This window comes from Moschus berezovskii, chromosome 27 (assembly GCF_049115385.1).
Source record: "Moschus berezovskii isolate FMDL1 chromosome 27, NW_MosBer_1.0, whole genome shotgun sequence".
NCBI lineage: Eukaryota > Metazoa > Chordata > Mammalia > Artiodactyla > Moschidae > Moschus > Moschus berezovskii.
In genome coordinates, this window is record NC_142486.1 from 42,483,573 (window position 1) to 42,502,552 (window position 18,980).

An 18,980-nucleotide genomic window follows, 5' to 3' on the forward strand; every position below is an offset into this window, starting at 1 on the left:
CGCCTCGGCCGAGCTGTCAGGGCCGTCCATGGCCCGGCTGCTGCGGGGCCCGGCCAGCCGCCCTTTGGATATTTGTGCCCCAGCCACACTGTCACTCAGCTCCTCCTTCCGGCAGCTCCCTCATCAAGTCCCAGGCCACCTTCCCTGCCTCCTTCACAGGTGAATGGGGATCCGCGACCCCTCATCGGGGCTCATGGGGTCTCAGTGTGCAGTTGCCAAGGGTCGTCTCCCCAGAATAGGTGGACATTAGTGTTTCCTGAGCCTCACTGTGCATAGGCACCTGGCTCAGGTCGTCCTGAGGGGCAGGCAGGGCCCACCTACAACCACCAGCCTCTAAAAGCGGCGTCTCACTCAGGCAAGAGCGGGACCAAGTGTGTGAGTCAAATGAACACTGTGCCCAGCCGTCCAGTCCTGTGGGGCTCAGGTCCACGTGAGCTTCAGGAGCCACACCCATGCTGCTATAAATATACTGGCCTGGGGCTCCCCAGGGCCGGCTCCAGGAAGTGGATTCACGCTGGTATTTTTATCCTTGGTCAGAGCAGAGGGTGCCTGTGCCTCACTTCTGTCCACACACCTCCACTCTCTGGAAACGAAAGATACACTCGGGGTCCTGCCTGGTCCCGCCTGTGGCTCTCCACAAACCTCAGGGCTCCACAGCACACAGTGGGGCGTGCCCACCACAGCAGCACGGAAACCATCAGGCTGTTTCCTGACCCTGGCCAGACACAGCGGGCTCCATGGGCTAAGGGGCAGTGGCCTAGCCATCCGATCGATAGCTCTGGCCTAAGGACAAGGCAGGTACTGGGTACGTTCTGGGGAGGTGGCTGTCCCTGAGACTCCACCATGAACCCTGGTTGAGTCACACCTGGGGCTGCAGACACCGGGCATGCCTGCCAGCCATCCCCAGGGCCATGCCACGGTGCCGCACGGCGCAGGCGTCGGGCGGGGCGGGCCCGGCTCTGGCGTGCCCAGCACTCCCCAGGGCCCTGGCTCCCCTGAGGCTGCTCACCTTGGTGTCCTGCTGGCCCCAGGGCACAGCCCCTGACAGCGGCCCCTGCCCTGTGCTCAGCCAGCCTCTGTCCCCTGCGGGACCCAGGTTGTTGTCCAAGGCAGCCAGCACCAGACATGCCTCCCCGGCCCACTGCCTTTGCTGACCCCCAGTTCAAGGAGCTTGCCACCCCGGGGCTGGGGGCCAGGCTTGGGCACCATGGGGCAGCTGCTGGTCCTGCTGCTTTCAGAGCTGGCGGGGTGGGCACTGAGCACGACAGCCCTTTGCAGTTGGTCCGGGTGGAGAGCTCCACGGGCCCTGGAATCCCGGGCAGGGCCCTGTGCCCTTCACACTGCTCAGCCCCAGGCTAAGCATCAAGTCCAGAGGCACTGGGCGGGGAGGGCAGGGCCCCCGTGAGAGGAGGCGCGTGGACTCGCTGGTGCTGAGCACACCCCGGCCCTGGCTGGCCCAGGCTGGCTGCGCCCTATGGACAGGACACTCGCTGAGCAGGGCCCGCAGCCGACCGGCTGTATGCGGACGTCCCGGGACATCCCAAGCTGGGGAGGGGCGTGCAGGCCGCGGGCCATCAGCGGGGAACGAGCCCCCTTCTTCCTCCCTGGAGCAGATCTTGGTCCGACGACTGGATGACGGCACAGAGCTCCGCGGCCGCATCGTGGAGACTGAGGCATACCTGGGGCCAGAGGATGAAGCTGCCCATTCAAGGGGCGGCCGGCAGACCCCCCGCAACCGTGGCATGTTCATGAAGCCCGGGACCCTCTACGTGTATCTCATCTACGGCATGTACTTCTGCATGAACGTCTCCAGCCAAGGTGAGGAGGACCAGGGCGCAGGTGTCTGAGCCAGGGGCACCTTGGGAGCGAGGCTGCGGCGTCACCCTGGCTGCACTGCCAGTGGCTCAGAGGCACCGGGGGCCCATGGAACAGAGGCCGACCTAAACCCAGAGCGGGAGGGTGCAGGAGGCCCTGAGTGGCTCGGAGGGGCCAACTATGGGGAAACAAGGGTGTGATCGATTTGGGGTGCGCTGGGCTCAGGCAGGAGCCCACCGGTGGGCAGTCACAGGGTCTCAGCAGGGATGACCCTGCCACCGTGGGGAACATGAGGCAATGTCTGGATGTTCTCGGCCGTCAGAGCCCTGGGGTGCTCCTGGCTTGCCGTGCGTAGAGGTCAGGGAGGGTGTGCACCGTTCATGACGCGCAGGACGACCGAGTCCACAGAGAATCGTGGCCCCAGGGTCAGCAGTGCCAGATGGAGAGAGGCTGGTCTAGAGCTCCCCCTCGTTGGGGGACCCACCAGGTCCTTTGTGGGTAGGCACCTGTTTTCTGGTGGGTCTGTGCTGGGAAGGAAGCGCCCAGCAGTGGGTCTGGCCAGCCAGTCCCAGTGTCTGTCTGCTGAGCCTCCGTCCCAAGATGAAGACTTGGGGACATCAGGGCTGTCGGTCACACTGGAGAACTCCAGTGAAGTGTGAGTGGTGACTGCCAAGAGTGGACAGCTGCAGATACTGAGCGCAGGCCGCAGGCTGGAGGACGCAGGGAGCCCTGCCTGGCCCTGCACCCTGCCCCGCAGAAGGCAGCTGTGTGAAGCTGAGTGACAGGGACCGCCCCAGGGGCCTGTTACCTCCCGGAGAACCTTCCAGTCGCCAAGCTGTTCTTTGGCATTAGAACCAACCCCTCATGTGAGGGGAGACTGCACTTCGACAAGGGGCTGTGGCTGGTGAGGAAGGGAAGGCGTTTTCGGGGGTACAGTTGGACCGGGCAGATGAGAGACGTTGTGTGTTCCTTTCTGGTCCTGTGACCAGGATGCCCAGGAATGTCCCGGTCAGGGGAACAGAAAACTGTGGGGTGCAGACAGCCAGGGCCAAGCATCACCCGGGAGGGAGGGAGGGGCAGCTGGGCCGGTCTGTGCCTGCGGGGCCTGCTGCGGGCGGGGGGTGGGGGCGGGGGCGAGGATGGGGAGGCCCCGTGGGAAGAGCTGGGGCTGCACTCACACACATCCTCGGAGAGGAGGGATGAGCTGCTCCCCTGACCTGTTTGCAGGCGGCACCCAGCGCGCTTGGTGGAACCAGAGGGAGCCGTGCGGCTGGGGAGGGAGGGCCCAGGAATCACAGAGGGATGAGCCCAGGCTTGGGCGCCCTCAGACCATCCTGAAGTGCTTTGAAAAGTGGCTTGTTAAGGCTTGCGGGCTGTGCAGAAGGCCAGCTCCTGGGTGCTGATGGGAAGCCCTGTGTGGCTAAGGCCCGGGAGGGACTGGCCTGGCCACGTGTCAGGCTGAGCCCCTCAGATCCCAGCGGGCGGGACAGATCCCAGGCCTAGAGCAACCCCTGTGCTCAGCTGGGGATCAAGGGCTCTGGACAGGCATGTTTTCTCTGGGGAATCCCAGGCCCTGGGTGTCGGATCCCTCAGTGGCCTGGACTCGGTGGGGGGGGACCCGAGGTGGGGGCTATGTTGGCACCTCTCCCCACGGGGTCACGGGGTGGGGCTCACCTGCATCCTTTGTACACTGGGGGCTGCTTCCAGGGGCAGATGCTCATGGGGAGCAGTCTCTGGGGCTTCCATTGCCTACCGACCTACAGTTCGTGCCAGTCACGCAAACCAGAGGAATCCAGGGAGCTCCGTGCCTCCCCAGCTGGTGGGCAGGCAGCCAGAGGTGCCCGCAGGAGGCACGGGTGAGCAGGACGGGTGCAGGCAAAGGGTCTTGGCAGAGAGTGAGCACAGGTGTCTCCGGCTGCTCTGGTCAGGCCTTGGGTAGGAGGACCACAGCCTGGAAGCTCCATCTCCCACAGGGGATGGGGCGTGTGTCCTGCTCCGAGCGCTGGAGCCCCTGGGGGGCCTGGAGGCCATGCGGCAGCTTCGCCACACCTTCCGCAAAGGCGCTGCGGGACGAGCCCTCAAAGACCGTGAGCTCTGCAATGGCCTGTCCAAGCTGTGCCAGGCCCTGGCCATCGACAGGAGCTTCGACCAGCGCGACCTGGCTGGGGATGAGTCTGTGTGGCTGGAGCAGGGCCCCCCAGAGCCCAGTGAGCCGGCCGTGGTGGCCGCAGCCCGTGTGGGCATAGGCCAGGCTGGTGAGTGGGCCCAGAAGCCCCTGCGCTTCTACATGCAGGGCAGCCCCTGGGTCAGCGTGGTGGACAGGGTGGCGGAGCGGGACACACAGGCTGGAGCCAGGGCCTGTTCCCACAAGGACTTTTAATTGTTTACAAACAAAATAAATGCTGTGTTTCTAGAAGAGTGTCCCCTGCACCTTGGCCAGAGCCCCCTGGCAGCCAGCTCTGCTCCGGGAGGACCCAGGGCCACCGTGCCCACTTTCTCAGGCCTGAGGCCACCCCGGGTTTGGGAGCACCATGGCAGACACACCCCCAGGGGAAGCAGAGAGAGCAGCTCCCCACAGGATGTCCTGAGCCAGGTCCTGGTGCCTCCGGTGGCCACGGAGGGGACTGCTTGGCCACAGCCTCTGGGAGGCCACACAGGAGGGTGGGGCTGGGGAGGTGCCCGCTGGCAGGCAGTGCGGGGCCAGACAGGGCAGCGAGTGAAACGGCAGAATCGCAGAATCGCGTGAGAGGCATGCAGCCCTCAAGAGGCCCGCCTGCTGGTCGCGCCCCTACCTCGAGCCTCACCTTCGCAGCCCAGGGCCCCTGAGGCTGTCCTGAAGACGAAGATGAGGAAAGCAAGGCCCTGCAGGGGGAGGGAGCCGGGGGTGAGAGGCAGCGCCCCCGCCCAGGTCACGTGAGCAGGGCCTGGAAGACAGCGATGACGGGGTCCCCGTGGGCGGTCACCACCAGGACGCTGCGGAACTTGTCCACGAGCGCCAGCAGCTGGGAGCGCCGGGTGTTCTCGTTGTACATGATCTCCTCCAGGTGGCGGCGGCCGCGGAAGTAGTGCAGGAGCCTGCCAGGGGCGGGGACGGGCGTGAGGACAGCCCGCGGGGCCGCTCCCACGCCCCTCGGTGGAGGAGGGGGCGGACTTCCGGCCTTCGTGCCACTGCAGCTGAGGGAGTCTTGCCTGGACGTGGCCCCTGACCACCTGATGCTCCCAGAACACCATGTGCCCAGTGCCCCCGGGTCTGTCACCCACGAAGTGCGGACCTCAGGCCCCACCCCGACCCCAGGCCAAGGGTCCGAGGACGATCGCTGCCCAGCCCTACGAGGACGACGTGCCAAGCAGCACCGGAAGGAGCTCCAGGGATGCCCCACTCGGAGGCGCCAGTCCTGAGGTCTGCACCGAGGCCCGCTGCCCGTCTCTGCACACGGGGCCCCACCCCACCTGGCAAACGTGCGGAGGTCCTCGGGGTTCTGGGCCGCAGGCACGCTGAGGATGGCAGCCCGCTCGTGCTCGGACAGGCTGGCCAGCAGGCTCTCGGTCATCCTCCTATTCAGCGGTGAGTCCCCGCTGGGGAGCAGCTCAGCGCTGGAGTTGTCCATGCTGGGGCTGGTCAGGGTCATGTCGTCGCTGCTGGCTGAGAACCGGCACCAGTCAGGGTGGCAGCCCCGGCCCCGTGGTCACCCGTGCCCACCTGGGAGCTTGCTGCCACACCCTTGGGGAGCTGCCCCAAACCCCAAGGTCATCCAGCCCCTCCCACTAATGGGGCCCTGGGCAGGCTGGGGGCAGCACTGAGCCTGAGGCGGCGCCAGCCCGCATCCCCAGGCCGGGGCCCTGGGCTCAGGGCTGCTGCCGTAGGGGGACACTGTGGCCGAATGGCTCTGCAGAGCAGGGACCGTGTCAGTCACCATCTCCACACAGGCCCTGGGGCTGCAGGTGTCAGCAGTCCTCCAGGGATGCAGTGTGGTCTGCTCCAACCCCAGGCTGGGCCAGGCTGCTCCAACTCAGCAAGGCAGAGCCCCGTCCTCAGGGAAGCAGGGGAGGACCTCCTGTCCCCCGAAGCAGGGCTGCCCAGCGGGGCGAGTGACGTCCATGCGGGGACACGGCTGCCCAGAGGGCGGTGTGAGCAGGGGTTCGAGTGCGGCCCTGTGACGGTGCCATGGTCACTCGCAGGTGCCCGAGTCAGGCCTCCCAGCCGCCCGCCTCTCCCAAGGGCGCCCAGGCGCTCACCCCCCACCAGACAGACGCCCGGGGCAGGAAGTCCTACTTGGGGAGCCAAAGCTGAGAGCACTGGGCGTGCTGAGGCTGCGGCCGCCCACCCTGGTTGCCAGGGGTGCATCGTCCTCGCGGGGGCGGGGCTCGTCCTCGCTGGGCGAGGCCATCAGGCAGACGCTGCAACATCCACACCACCATCTGGATGAGCTGCGTCTGCAGGCGGGGGGCACCAGAGGTCACAGGGGGCACCCGGCAGGGCCTCGGTCGCCCTCACTCTGCTACGTGCCCGGCTGCCCACACACCTTTCTGCCCAGAGCTGACAGGACCTGTGACGTGGCAGCCCTGCTGTGCTGCCTCTCCCAGCCCGTGAGCTCTGTGGGGACCCCACCAGTGGCCGGCACCCTGAGAGTAGAAAGTCCTCCCCTGGGTCGACCGGAAAGCCTGCCGGGGACAGGGACCCCCGTGCGGGGGCGTCCACAGCCTCAGACCCACAGGCCACCTTCCTGTCCCTGGGGTTCCCTGCTGGGAGGGGTGGGCAGGCACGGACACACGGGTGTACAGTGAGCATGTGTGACCCAGTCACAGCAATGAAAACAGAAAAGGACTGTAAAATACTTCAAGAGACCTCGTCAGCACCTGCACACATTCAGGGCCTGAAGCAGGAGATAGGGAGGCAGGCGGCCTCACCCGGGACCCAGCAGAATCAGAACCAGCTCCCCTCAGGCCAAGAAAAGCCACCGGCCATCTGGACCACTGGGAAGTCTGCACTGGGGAGGGGGAGGGTGCACACACACAGTGTGTCTTCCATTCAGCTGGCACAACCTGGCACTGTTTCTGGAAACAAAAGGTGCCGCGAACGACAGCATTTAGAACACTCTCGCTTGGCATCTAAGTGAAGGGACCAACAGACCAACCTCCAGCCTGGGGTTGGAGCAGACCACACCCCATCCCTGGGAGGACTAAATGGTGACTGACATGGTCCCTTCTCTGCGTTCACAACTTGAGGAGGAAAGTGCTGCTTCTAAGGACTGGCTTTGTCCACCAGCCCCGGCACTTGTTACAGCAAACGCTTCACTTTGAAGACAAAGCCTTGAAAACACCAGCCCATCTCCGACGTCTGTCCCACCTGGCGCTCCCCTGGGGCCCAGGGCTCAGCCTGGAGTGGGGGAGGGGCAAGGCCTGGCTCTGGGACCCAGGTCACACTCAGTCAGTCCTGTAACACAACTCACTGGCTTGTTCCCCATGCCTCGCCCCTCCCTGGTGGCCACCACGCCCCGCCCACACCCGCCAGCCCCTCTCCACCCTTACCCAGACCCAGGCCCACCCTGTCCAGGACCCAAACGTGAAAATTCTCAGGGTCTGTGAGCTCAGACTTACACCCACAGACCCCGTGGCTACTGGGACCCTGGTAGGCAGGAGAGGGAGTGGGAAGGCAGGGTCCAGGCTCAGCAAAACAAAACCCTCTGTGTTCCCAATTCTAGGACCCCCAGGTCCAGAAGGGGCACCGGGTGGCTCTGTCGTCCCAGGAGTGGTCACGATCTCCTGCCAACTGACCTCTTAGCTCTGCCCTAACCCTGAGAACTGCCTGCCACGAGCAGACGGGGCTCCGTGTGCAGACGGACTGGCATTACCCAGATGTCGGCAGGCAGCCTAGCTAGGCAGCCGGCCTCTGGCAGGGCAGGTACCACCTACACAGCGAGCACCGCCCCCAACCCAGGCTTCGGGCACAGCACCACTGTGGGCCTGGGATCAACTGGGGACCGAAGCCCGGTGGCTGGTCCCTGGGCTCCCCCAGCTCCCAAGACTCACCTCCTGCACAGGAGGGGCCAGGGGGTTCCTGAATTCTGACAAGGAGACAGGCAAGGAGAACTTGGCAAGGACAGACGGCAGGTCGTGAGATGGAAACGCGTGAGAACTGCTCGGAGAGCGGGGAATATCTGGGGATGGGGGTGAGGATCCCTGAGTTCGAGAGGTCTCCCCTCGGTCAGGCATCTGCGTCCTCGCCTCGAGCCCGCACTGGGCAGGAGGAGATGCAGTGCGGGGAGGGGGCTGGAAGGGTGCAGCGAGGACAGCGCCCAGATGCCTTCCCACACCACAGCCCCTGTGAGCCTCGGTGTCAGGACCGAGGCTCCTGACCTCCCAGCAGGAGCCCTGTGCAGGGCCCACTGGCCGGCAGGCGTGGGCAGGTGCAGACCTTTCCCAGAGGCTGCGTGGGCCTGGGTGGCGCTGGAGGGGCGGGACCAGGCCAGAACTGGGAAGCGGCCTGGCTGAGCTGGCAGCACCAGCTGGGGGCCCCGGCAGCCAGGGGGACTCACAGACACACGCTGGCGTTGGGAGCCAGCATGTAGACGTTGTGCTCACACAGCGGGTAGATGACGATGGCCTTGCCCCAGTACACCAGGTGGGCCGCCAGCTGGAACACCTGCAGGCAGGGGCGGGGACAGTGAGGGGAGGCCGGCCCACCCGTCGCCGGTCCCTGAGCTGCCCCGGTTGGCACCAACACGGACGCCTGGGGCAACCAGGACGAGGCCGACTCTGCTGCGCGAGGGTCGTGGCTGCCCATCCTGGCAGGGGCCAGCCCCTGGCCCACCGGCAGCGAGCATCAGGACAGCGGACGAGGGGCTGCCGCACCCACCCCACCCCTCCCTCGGCCCTGGAGAGCCTCCCTCTGTCCCGCTGCCCTGGGCTCTCACGACGTCAGGATGGCCCACAGACAGACCACAGTGCCGGGCGGGAGGGCCAGGGTGAGACCACGGTACTGGGCAGTGCTCACCCCGACCACCACAGCCAAGTGCCTGTGGGCACCGCACCAAAACACCCCAACCTTGTCTCAGCAAACGGCCTCCAGTGGCCCCAGCTCAAACACAAAGGACGTTTCAGTCCCACTGCTGACCCTCCCTCTCACCCCAAGTCCCAGGGACAATGGCTCTAAAGGACACAGGCTCACTTCCCTCCGTCTCTGCCACCAACCTCACCCAGTGGGTCCACATCCACTCTCCCTGCAGCCAGAGCGCCTGCTCGAGGCTAGAAGTCTGAAATTGGGAGCACTGGGCTGGAGTCAGGCTGTCGGCAGGTACACTGATCTTTGCCTCCAGGATATAAGCTGCTATTCGTGGCGTGAGGTGAGGTGAGACCACGTCTCCCACCTTGGCCTCCACGGTCACCTCCACTGAACCTCCCACCTCCTCTTCTCGAGTCAAAGCCTCTCCACCTGCCTCCCTTTCACGAGGGCCTACCCAGATCATCCAGGATTATCGCCCCATCTCAAGAGTGTTAATTCCATCTGCAAAGTCCCACATAAGGAAGGTCCCACTCACATTAGGATGCGGAGGTCTACGAGGGCACTGTTCATTCATTACAAGTAATGTAAGTATAATCCTAATTTTGTTATTCAAAGATTATGTGATAACGTGTATATAAAAGAGTTGGAGGAATCTGCTGTGGTTACTGCTGAGATATGGGATTGTGGGCACTTACTCTGTGTCTATAATTTGTGTAATATTTGAACTTTTATAAGAATTATATTACTTTCAGCATGACAAAAACCTTCAAATCACCTGATGACACTCACACCTGAGGCTGACATTCCCTGACATCCATGCAGGGGCTCCAGCCGAGCTCGCGAGCCTCCCCTGTGGGGCCTCCGCTGGGCTGCTTGCTGAAGGAAGCAGCAGTGCCAGCGGCCGGCAAGGTCCACCCCAGGGCCGGGCCCTGCGCGACCACACTAGCAGCAAACCCCGATCTACACCGGGTTCAGTGTAGAAGGACGAGGAAGCAGACGGCAAGGGGCCCCATGGCAAGGCCACGGCCAGGGAGAGACAGAGGCGACACCATCAGAGCTCTGTGCGGGGCAGCCGCGGCAAGAGGGAGGCGTGTCCACACAGGCCCCTGTCGGGCAGCCACGGGGGCAGAGATGGCCCCTCAGAGCCACACACGCACGGGCATCTGCCCTCAGCAGCACCGGGCAGGACGCCACACGCGGTGCACACACCGCGGCCAGCGCCTCCGAAGTTTGTGTCTCCTGGGTGCTAGGAAGGCAGTCCAGGACCCCACCGGAGACACCAGGCACAGGCCAATGAGCACACACACACGGGGTGGACAAAAGTCATGGGGTAAGATGGGGGAGGATTCTAGACAACAGAACCCCAAAAGGCTGCTTTGAGGGGAAAATGGCCTGAGATTCGGGCCTGGTGAACAAGCTCCCCTACAGTGCTAACGTGCCCATCTCCATGGAAAATTCTTAAAGAGATGGGAATACCAGACTACCTTATCTGTCTCCTGAGAAAACTGTATGTAGGTCAAGAAGCAACAGTTAGAGTCAGATATGGAACAAGGGACTGGTTCAAAATTGGGAAAGGAATAGGTCAAGGCTGTATATTGTCACCCTGCTTATTTATTTATGTCTAGAGTACATCATGCAAAATGCCAGGCTGGATGAAGGACAAGATGGAATCAAGATTGTGGGAGAAAAATCAATAACCTGAGATATGCAGATAATACCACCCTAATAAAGCCAAGAGGAACTAAAGAGCCCCTTGATAAGGATAAAAGAGGAAAGTGGAAAAAGCTGGCTTAAAACTCAACATTAAAAAAAACTAAGATCATGGCATCCAGTCCTATCACTTCATAGCAAACAGATGGGGAAAATGTGGGAAAAGTACAGATTTTCCCAGGCTAGAAAATCACTCTGGACGATGACTGCAGCCAGAAATTAAAAGACGCTTGCTCCTTGGAAGGAAAGCTATGACACACCTAGACAGCGTATTAGAAAGCAGAGGCATCACTTTGCCAACAAAGGTCCATATAGTCAAAGTTATGGTTTTTCCAGTGGTCATATGCAGATGTGAGAGTTGGGCCATAAAGGCTGAGCACCAAAGAACTGATGCTTTTGAACTGTGGTGCTGGAGAAGACTCTCCAGAGTCCCTTAAACTGCAAGGAGATCCAACCAGTCAATCCTAAAGGAGATCAACCCTGAATGTTCATTGGAAGGACTGATGCTGAAGCTCCAATACTTTGGCCAACTAATGCGAAGAGCCAACTCATTGGAAAAGACGCTGATGCTTGGAAAAACTGAAGGCAAAAGGAGAAGGGGATGACAGAGGATGAGACGGTTGGATGGCATCATTGACTTGATGGCCACAAATCTGAGCAAACTCTGGGCGACAGTGGAGGACAGAGGCGTGGTGCCGTCCGCGGGGTCGCAAACAGTTGGTCCCGACTTAGAGCAAAGGCTGCGGGCCCCCTGGGGGCGCCTCAAGGGGCCCTGAGAAAGCTCTGTCCCAGCTTCTGCAGGAGCTGTGGGCCCTGGCCCGGGCTCTGCTGCCCCCTGGCGGCCATGTGCTGCCCCATTCCAGACCCAGGGTCCCCCCTCAGGCTGTCGCTTGAGGCCCCCCTGCCCCAGCCTCCAACTTCTTCGTGTGCTTTTCCTCACCCTCAGCCCTGCCCACTGTTCCACCACATCTACAGCCAAACAGGAGGGGCCGCCATCTGATCAGAAAGGGCAGCCCCCGAGCACGTGACTCAGTAGGGAGATGGCACCTCGTACAGAACACAGGACCACGTGCCATGGGGTGTGGTCCTGCTCTGCACAGCTCCCACAGGGACTGAGTCTGGTCACCTGGCACCATGAAGGCCTCACTCCTCTCTGCCACAGACCAGCACCCCCACCATGACACAGACACGCGGGAGGAACTCAGGTCCCCAGCCCAGAGGCCGGTCTGACTCCAGATCCATCACTGTGGCAGGCCATGCAGCGGCCCTCGACTGGACTACGGCCCTTGGGAGGCAGCTTGAGGTGCCTCCTGTGACACGTCCAGCCCCACCCTCCGACTGCCCATCCTGCCCACCTAGGGTATCTCCCCAGGCCCCCAGAGGTACCTGCAGCAAGGCCAGGTCTGCGTCCTGGGCCAGCTGCTGCAGGTTCTTCACAGCGGACGTGGTCTTGATCACACGCACCAGGGCCGGAGAGCAGTCAAGCGGGAGCTCACCCAGCAGGGACTTCTCATCGCTGAGCAGCAGCAGGGCGTGGTACGGGCTGTGGGGCAGAGACATGGTCAGCGGGACGAGCAGCCTTGGGCTCTCGGTCTGGGCACCTGAAAAGGAGAGGCTGTGGGAGGAACTGGAAGACGGGGTTGCACCCTGAGGCCTTAAAACCTGCGAGGACCACTGCTGCAGCAGAAAGAAGTGCGGGAGCTCCAACGACCCGGCTCCATCCCACCTCTGGGACTGCTCACAAACACTGGCTGACTGAAAAATGAGTCAACCCTTCCCAAGGAACAGTCCCAAACAGGGCTTCCCTGTGGCTCAGATAGTAAAGAATCCATCTGCAATGCGGGAGACCTGGGTTCGATCCCTGGGTTGGGAAGATCCCCTGTAGAAGGGAAAGGCTACCCATTTCAGTATTCTGGCCTGGAGGATTCCACGGACTGTATCCATGGGGTTGCAAAGAGTAGGACAGGACTGAGTGACTTTCACAGCAACAGAACATGCTAAGTGAAGTAAGTCAGAGAAAAATAAACACAGTATTATATCCTTATATGTAGAATCTAGAAAAACACAACAAACAAACGAATAGAACAATAAATAAGCAGGGTGACAATATATAGCCTTGACGTACTCCTTTTCCTGTTTGGAACCAGTCTGTGGTTCCATGTCCAGTTGTAACTCTTGCTTCCTGACCTGCACACAGCTTTCTTAAGAGGCAGGTCAGGTGGTCTGGTATTCCCATCTCTTTCAGAATTTTCCACAGTTTATTGTGATCCACACAGTCAAAGGCTTTGGCATAGTCAATGAAGCAGAAATAGATGTTTTTCTGGAACTCTCTTGCTTTTTCCATGATCCAGCAGATGTTGGCAATTTGATCTCTGGTTCCTCTGACTTTTCTAAAACCAGCTTGAACGTTTGGAAGTTCACGGTTCACGTATTGCTGAAGCCTGGCTTGGAGAATTTTGAGCATAACTTTACTAGCAAGTGAAATGAGTGCAATTGTGTGGTTCTGACAGAATGTGGTCCACTGGAGAAGGGAATGGCAAACCACTTCAGTATACTTGCCTTGAGAGCCCCATGAACATGAGAAGGCAAAATGATAGGATACTGAGTGAGGAACTCCCCAGGTCGGTAGGTGCCCAGTATGCTACTGGAGATCAGTGGAGGAGTAACTCCAGGAAGAATGAAGGGGTGGAGCCAAAGCAAAACCAATACCCAGTTGTGGATGTGACTGGTGATAGAAGCAAGGTCCGATGCTGCAAAGAGCAATATTGCATAGGAACCCGAAATGTTAGGTCCATGAATCAAGGCAAATTGGAAGTGGTCAAACAGGAGATGGCAAGAGTGAACGTAGACATTCTAGGAATCAGTGAACTAAAATGGACTGGAACGGGTGAATTTAACTCAGATGACCATTATATCTACTACTGTGGGCAGGAATCCCTTGGAAGAAAAGGAGTAGCCATCATGGTCAACAAAAGAGTCCGAAATGCAGTACTTGGATGCAATCTCAAAAACGACAGAATGATCTCTCTTCGTTTCCAAGGCAAACCATTCAATATTACAGTAATCCAAGCCTACACCCCAACGAGTAATGCTGAAGAAGCCGAAGTTGAACGGTTCTATGAAGACCTACAAGACCTTTTAGAACGAACACCCAAAAAAGATGTCCTTTTCATTATAAGGGACTGGAATGCAAAAGTAGGAAGTCAAGAAACACCTGGAGTAACAGGCAAATTTTGCCTTGGAGCACGGAATGAAGCAGGGCAAAGGCTAATAGAGTTTTGTCAAGAGAACGCACTGGTCATAGCAAACACCCTCTTCCAACAACACAAGAGAAGACTCTACACATGGACATCACCAGATGGTCAACACCGAAATCAGACTGATTATATTCTTTGCAGCCAAAGATGGAGAAGCTGTATACAGTTAGCAAAAACAAGACCAGGAGCTGACTGTGGCTCAGATCATGAACTCCTTATTGCCAAATTCAGACTGAAATTGAAGAAAGTAGGGGAAACCACTAGACCATTCAGTTCAGTTCAGTTCAGTCGCTCAGTCGTGTCCGACTCTCCGCGACCCCATTCAGGTATGACCTAAATCAAATACCTTATGATTATACAGTGGAAGTGAGAAATAGATTTAAGGGACTAGATCTGATAGACAGAGTGCCTGATGAACTATGGACGGAGGTTCGTGACATTGTGCAGGAGACAGGGACCAAGACCATCCCCATGGAAAAGAAATGCAAAAAAGCAAAATGGCTGTCTGAGGAGGCCTTACAAATAGCTGTGAAAAGAAGAGAAGCGAAAAGCAAAGGAGAAAAGGAAAGATATAAGCATCTGAATGCAGAGTTCCAAAGAATAGCAAGGAGAGATGAGAAAGGCTTCCTCAGCGATCAATGCAAAGAAATAGAGGAAAACAACAGAATAGGAAAGACAAGAGATCTCTTCAGGAAAATTAGAGATACAAAGGGAATATTTCATGCAAAGATGGGCTCGATAAAGGACAGAAATGGTATGGACCTAACAGAAGCAGAAGATATTAAGAAGAGGTGGCAAGAATACACAGAAGAACTGTGCAAAGAAGATCTTCACAACCCAGATAATCACGATGGTGTGATCACTGACCTAGAGCCAGACATCTTGGAACGTGAAGTCAAGTGGGCCTTAGAAAGCATCACTACGAACAAAGCTAGTGGAGGTGATGGAATTCCAGTTGAGCTATTTCAGATCCTGAAAGATGATGCTGTGAAAGTGCTGCACTCAATGTGCCAGCAAATTTGGAAAACTCAGCAGTGGCCACAGGACTGGAAAACGTCAGTCTTCATTCCAATCCCAAAGAAAGGCAATGCCAAAGAATGCCCAAACTACCGCACAACTGCACTTCTGGTTTGGTAGATAGGTTAATTTTATTACCACAGATGAGTCATAGACTTTTAATGGTATAATTTCTTTGCATACAATTTTGCCAGCGAATTTAAAAGGTAGCAAATAAAAGATCAAATTATTTTGAGGTTATGAGCAATAATGTTGTCTTTAGCTTAGCCTTTGAGAATATGTAATTGTTTAAAAATCCATTTTCAAGATGATAAATGGCCCTTATGACTGCTTCCATGGGTTTTTTTATTTTTTCCTGAATTAATCATCCTTAGTTATTAAAAGCAGACCCTCACGTCTGGGGACACGAACCACGAGTGGGTTGGCAACGAGTGGCTGCCCAACCTGGGGCTCCCGCGGTACCGTAGCCACTTCACGGAGTTCCTTGTGCACGCGCGGACGCTGGGCCATTGGACCAGGAAAGCCCTTCGCGGGCAACTGAGCACGGCTGAGGGTCTTCACGGGTCAGTCAGTGCGAGTAGCTCTTACTGGTTGGCGGAGAGATGTCTGCCTGTGGCCAGCTCTAACTTTATTCTCTTTCTCTTGGAAACAGAAACAGTTTCCAGTGTGGAATTATGTGCCTGTGAAGGTTGAATTATGACCGAAAAGAACTGGAAAGGAAAAGAGAAGAAAGCCAGAATGAACTGAAAGGCTAGTACAGCCCTATTTCTTGCTTCCCAGTGTATAAGCAGCCTCAGTGATGTCCTATTAGAAAGAGAAATTCAGGACACGCTTTCCGTGGAGAAAAACACCTTGCATCATCACAGAGGAGGAAGGGATAGAAAGGAGTGTGTTTGAGATCGACCTCTGTGGCCGGAGAACTTGTGCTCTGTCCTTGGGCTCACATCAGTCTGCAGGTGATGTGTCCTGAGCTGAGAGCATTTCCCCACGGCTCCAGGGATTTCCTTGTTACTGTGCCATGTGTCCTGTTCTACTCACAAATGCTGCTGCACGCTGCAGATAACTCCAGCGTCGAGAAGAGCAAGACCTGCTGTGCACGCATTTAAGTGTGAAGAACACTGCTCTGGCAAATCACTCTTCTGTACCCACATCTTATAAAAAAAAAAAAAAAAAGAGCAAAAATAAAGCTTGCACTCAAAAAAAAGTGCATGTTACAAAAAATTATATACCTCTTTGGATAAGTGAAGACAATTTTTATGGTTTAATATGCAGGTATTTCTTAAATCTAGGACGTTTCCTGCAATTAAGTTATCTGCCCAAGCTCCCACAGGAATTTGAATTTGTGAATCCCAACTCCGGGAGTTGGTGATGGACAGGGAGGCCTGGCGTGCTGTGATTCATGGGGTCGCAGAGAGTTGGACACGACCGAGCGACTGAACTGAACTGAATCTATAACATGACGTCATCAGTTCAGTTGAGTTGCTCAGTCGTGTCTGACTCTTTGCAACCCCATGGACTGCAGCACGCCAGGCTTCCCTGTCCTTCACCAACTCCCGGAGCTTGGTGAGATGTCATGGTTCATCTCTGTTCAGGGATAGACAGACTCTTGCTCAAGTATTACACAGGATTTCAGAATCCATTATTTATAAAGTACACGGACAAGCTGGAAATTTAAGGATAGGTTCAAAAACTCTTAGTTCACACATACAGTGAAATTCACACATAGACTGCCCATTCCTTTCAATACCTATATGCTGACATGGAAAGAGAAAAAAATTTGATGAAGTCAGAAACTTGTGGAAATGAATGTTTAGCCTAATACTATTTTAGTAAGTACACGAATATGTGGGTGTGGGTGTCTATTTGTTAGAGGCTTAGAAGAGCAGTTTCCCCACCCAACCTTGAAATTAAGAGACTCTGTGATGTTTCCATATTCATGACAGCCAAATATAAGATTGGGAAATGACCAATGATTCACAGAGGAAGAAGGCAAGAAGAGTCTAGCATAATTAGAGCTAAGAGTGCTGGGGAATATTTAAAAATAATAATTTTGATGAGACTGAGTGGAACTGTATGTTCAAGAGCCTCAACAAGCAGGCAGAAGAGAAGCCTTAAAGTAGATACATTGCTGACATCTTTTGGGTCTCTGCCAATCCCTGGAAGACTGCTCTGAAACTTACAGGGGCAGGATCCCAGCTAGAGTATCTTCCACATCCATACCCCCTACACACATACACACACACACACACACACACAGCTAAATTGCCTGAGTGTAGGCCACCTGACCAAAAGATGGGCCATCGGATTATCCCAGAAACTTAGAACTAGACCTAAGAGATGCTATCTGTCCCAAGTGGAAAATAGTTTGAGTATGGTCAGAAAGACCATGGCTGACCCAGGATAAACACAGGCCAAGAAAGCCAGAGAAAGAACAGGGAGACATGTGGGAACAAAGAACTCAGCGACCAGAGAGAGAGACACTGCAAGAGCACAGTTTCCCACTTCTTCCATCCAGTCACTCCTGAAGCCTGGCTGAACCTCCTGCCCTTTGACCACACAGGAGAGCCTCCAATGCTGATTGTAACTACAGCAACAGTGGCTCAATTCAGAGATCCTTCCCATCGGCTCAGCACTGAATACTCTACATATATGAATTCATTTACTGTTCCTGAAAACCCTGAGGCAGCTGTTTCCCCTTCTTCCCCCTCCCTTGTTTGTAGGTGAGGAAACTGAGGTACAGAGTTTCTGTGGAGCATCCAGCTAGGAAGTGGCAGAACCAGAATCCAATCCAAACAGTGTAGCTCCCCTTGCATTTAACTATGAACTATTCTACCTCTTGGCCTCAGGCTGCATGAGTGAATTTCCATCACTTGTGACCCAAAAAGCCCTGCCTGAGACACACAGAGGCCACATGGACTTGGGGAAAAGGTGCTGTCACAGGAACCCTGCCAGTCCTCCCTGCTAAGCTGACCAGCAAAGGATGACTTCCTGCAGTCAGAGTGGCTGCTGGACAGGGCCTTCAGACACTAGCAGAGCTGTGGGGAAGCCATCCGGGCACTGAGATAGCATTGCCTGAACCAATCTGTGTTTTGTGCCAGCTTCTGTTCTAGGAGCTGGAAAATTAACAAAGAACAAGACAGGCTAGAGCCCGGATCTTCTAAAGCTTATTTTCTAGAAGAGAGAGATGTATAAATGATTCTATTAGGGGAACCAAAGAATAAACAGCCCACCCTGACCAGGAAAGACAGTAACCCCTTTCATGAGTTATCTTACAACAGGAGGTCCTGGCAAGGAAGGCAGAACTAACGAGCTCCCCCTGACTGGAAGAATTCTGGAAAAGTCAAAAGGAGAGTGGAAACATGAGTCCACATGTCCTACAAATCTCCCAGAATCCTCTCACTGGAACATCTTGCTGCCACCAGGAAGGACCCTGAGTCAGAATGATTGGCCAGGGACAACCCAGAAACTAACTCCATCACCCTAAAAGGCAAGACTGCCAGCCACGCGGCACAACAGTTCTCCTGGGTTCCCTTACTCTGCAGGTCTCCACCTGGGCACCCCTTCCCAATAAAGTCTCTTGCTTTGTAAGAACGTGTGTCTCCTCAGACAATTCACTCCCGAGTGTGAGACAAGAGCCCCCTTCTGGGCGCTGGAAGGGGTCCCCCTTCCTGCACAATTCTACACAGCCATAGATGCCACGGAAGGAAAAACGGGGGTGGTGTGATCAGAGTGTTGAAAGGGACACTGAGGGAGCGCAGGCGGAGAAGGCTTCTCAGAGAAGTGATGACTGAGCTGAGATGGAGGTGAGGAGAAGCCTCCCGAGTCCGAAGAGGAGTCAGAGAGGCTCCGAGGTGGGACAAGCATGGCGAACTCAAGGCCAGAAGAGGGCACGGTGGCTGGTGCACAATTCATTCTACCCCTTGGGCGGCTGAGTGTGTGGAGAGAGAGGCGACCCCGCTCCACAGGCTGAGCTCACGTGACTCTGAGGCTAGTGAAGGAGCAAATGCAGTGGCTGCAAAGACGGCCAGGTCCGCGTTCCTCCCTGTGTCCACAACCTCTGCAGTGTGGCTTGATGGCTCGTCTCCTCCATGCCCCACTTCTCAAGTCCAGAATGGCGCATGATTGGTTTCTGTGCAGCAGCAGCAGCAGAAGGGACAGTGTGCCAACTCCGAAGCGTT

General features: G+C 56.9%; 1 protein-coding gene and 1 pseudogene across 2 annotated transcripts in view; one reads left to right on the plus strand and one right to left on the minus strand.

Moving 5' to 3' along the window:
• Positions 1–1,207: 1,207 nt before the first annotated feature.
• Positions 1,208–4,195, plus strand: LOC129545167 (DNA-3-methyladenine glycosylase-like). Its single transcript, XM_088833057.1, has 3 exons — positions 1,208–1,248; positions 1,349–1,818; positions 3,789–4,195. Exons 1-3 carry the CDS (start codon positions 1,208–1,210, stop codon positions 4,193–4,195), a joined length of 918 nt encoding a protein of 305 aa, XP_088689183.1.
• Positions 4,173–18,980, minus strand: part of LOC129545168 (GATOR1 complex protein NPRL3-like) — a 53,140-nt pseudogene continuing 38,332 nt past the window's right edge. Inside the window, exons 3-8 of the transcript XR_016036626.1 lie at positions 11,915–12,129; positions 8,352–8,458; positions 7,846–7,973; positions 6,089–6,249; positions 5,266–5,458; positions 4,173–4,890 (exon numbers count right to left, since the gene is read on the minus strand). The product of XR_016036626.1 is annotated as a GATOR1 complex protein NPRL3-like (transcript). The remainder of the gene's footprint in view (positions 4,891–5,265; positions 5,459–6,088; positions 6,250–7,845; positions 7,974–8,351; positions 8,459–11,914; positions 12,130–18,980) is intronic.

Excerpts from the sequence above, each read along its gene's own strand:
- LOC129545167 (XM_088833057.1), top strand. The coding sequence starts at position 1,208 with ATGGGGCAGCTGCTGGTCCTGCTGCTTTCAGAGCTGGCGGG. Across the intron at positions 1,249-1,348 it reads CTGCTTTCAGAGCTGGCGGG|CCCCAGGCTAAGCATCAAGT; the intron begins GTGGGCACTGAG and ends CACACTGCTCAG. Across the intron at positions 1,819-3,788 it reads CATGAACGTCTCCAGCCAAG|GGGATGGGGCGTGTGTCCTG; the intron begins GTGAGGAGGACC and ends CATCTCCCACAG.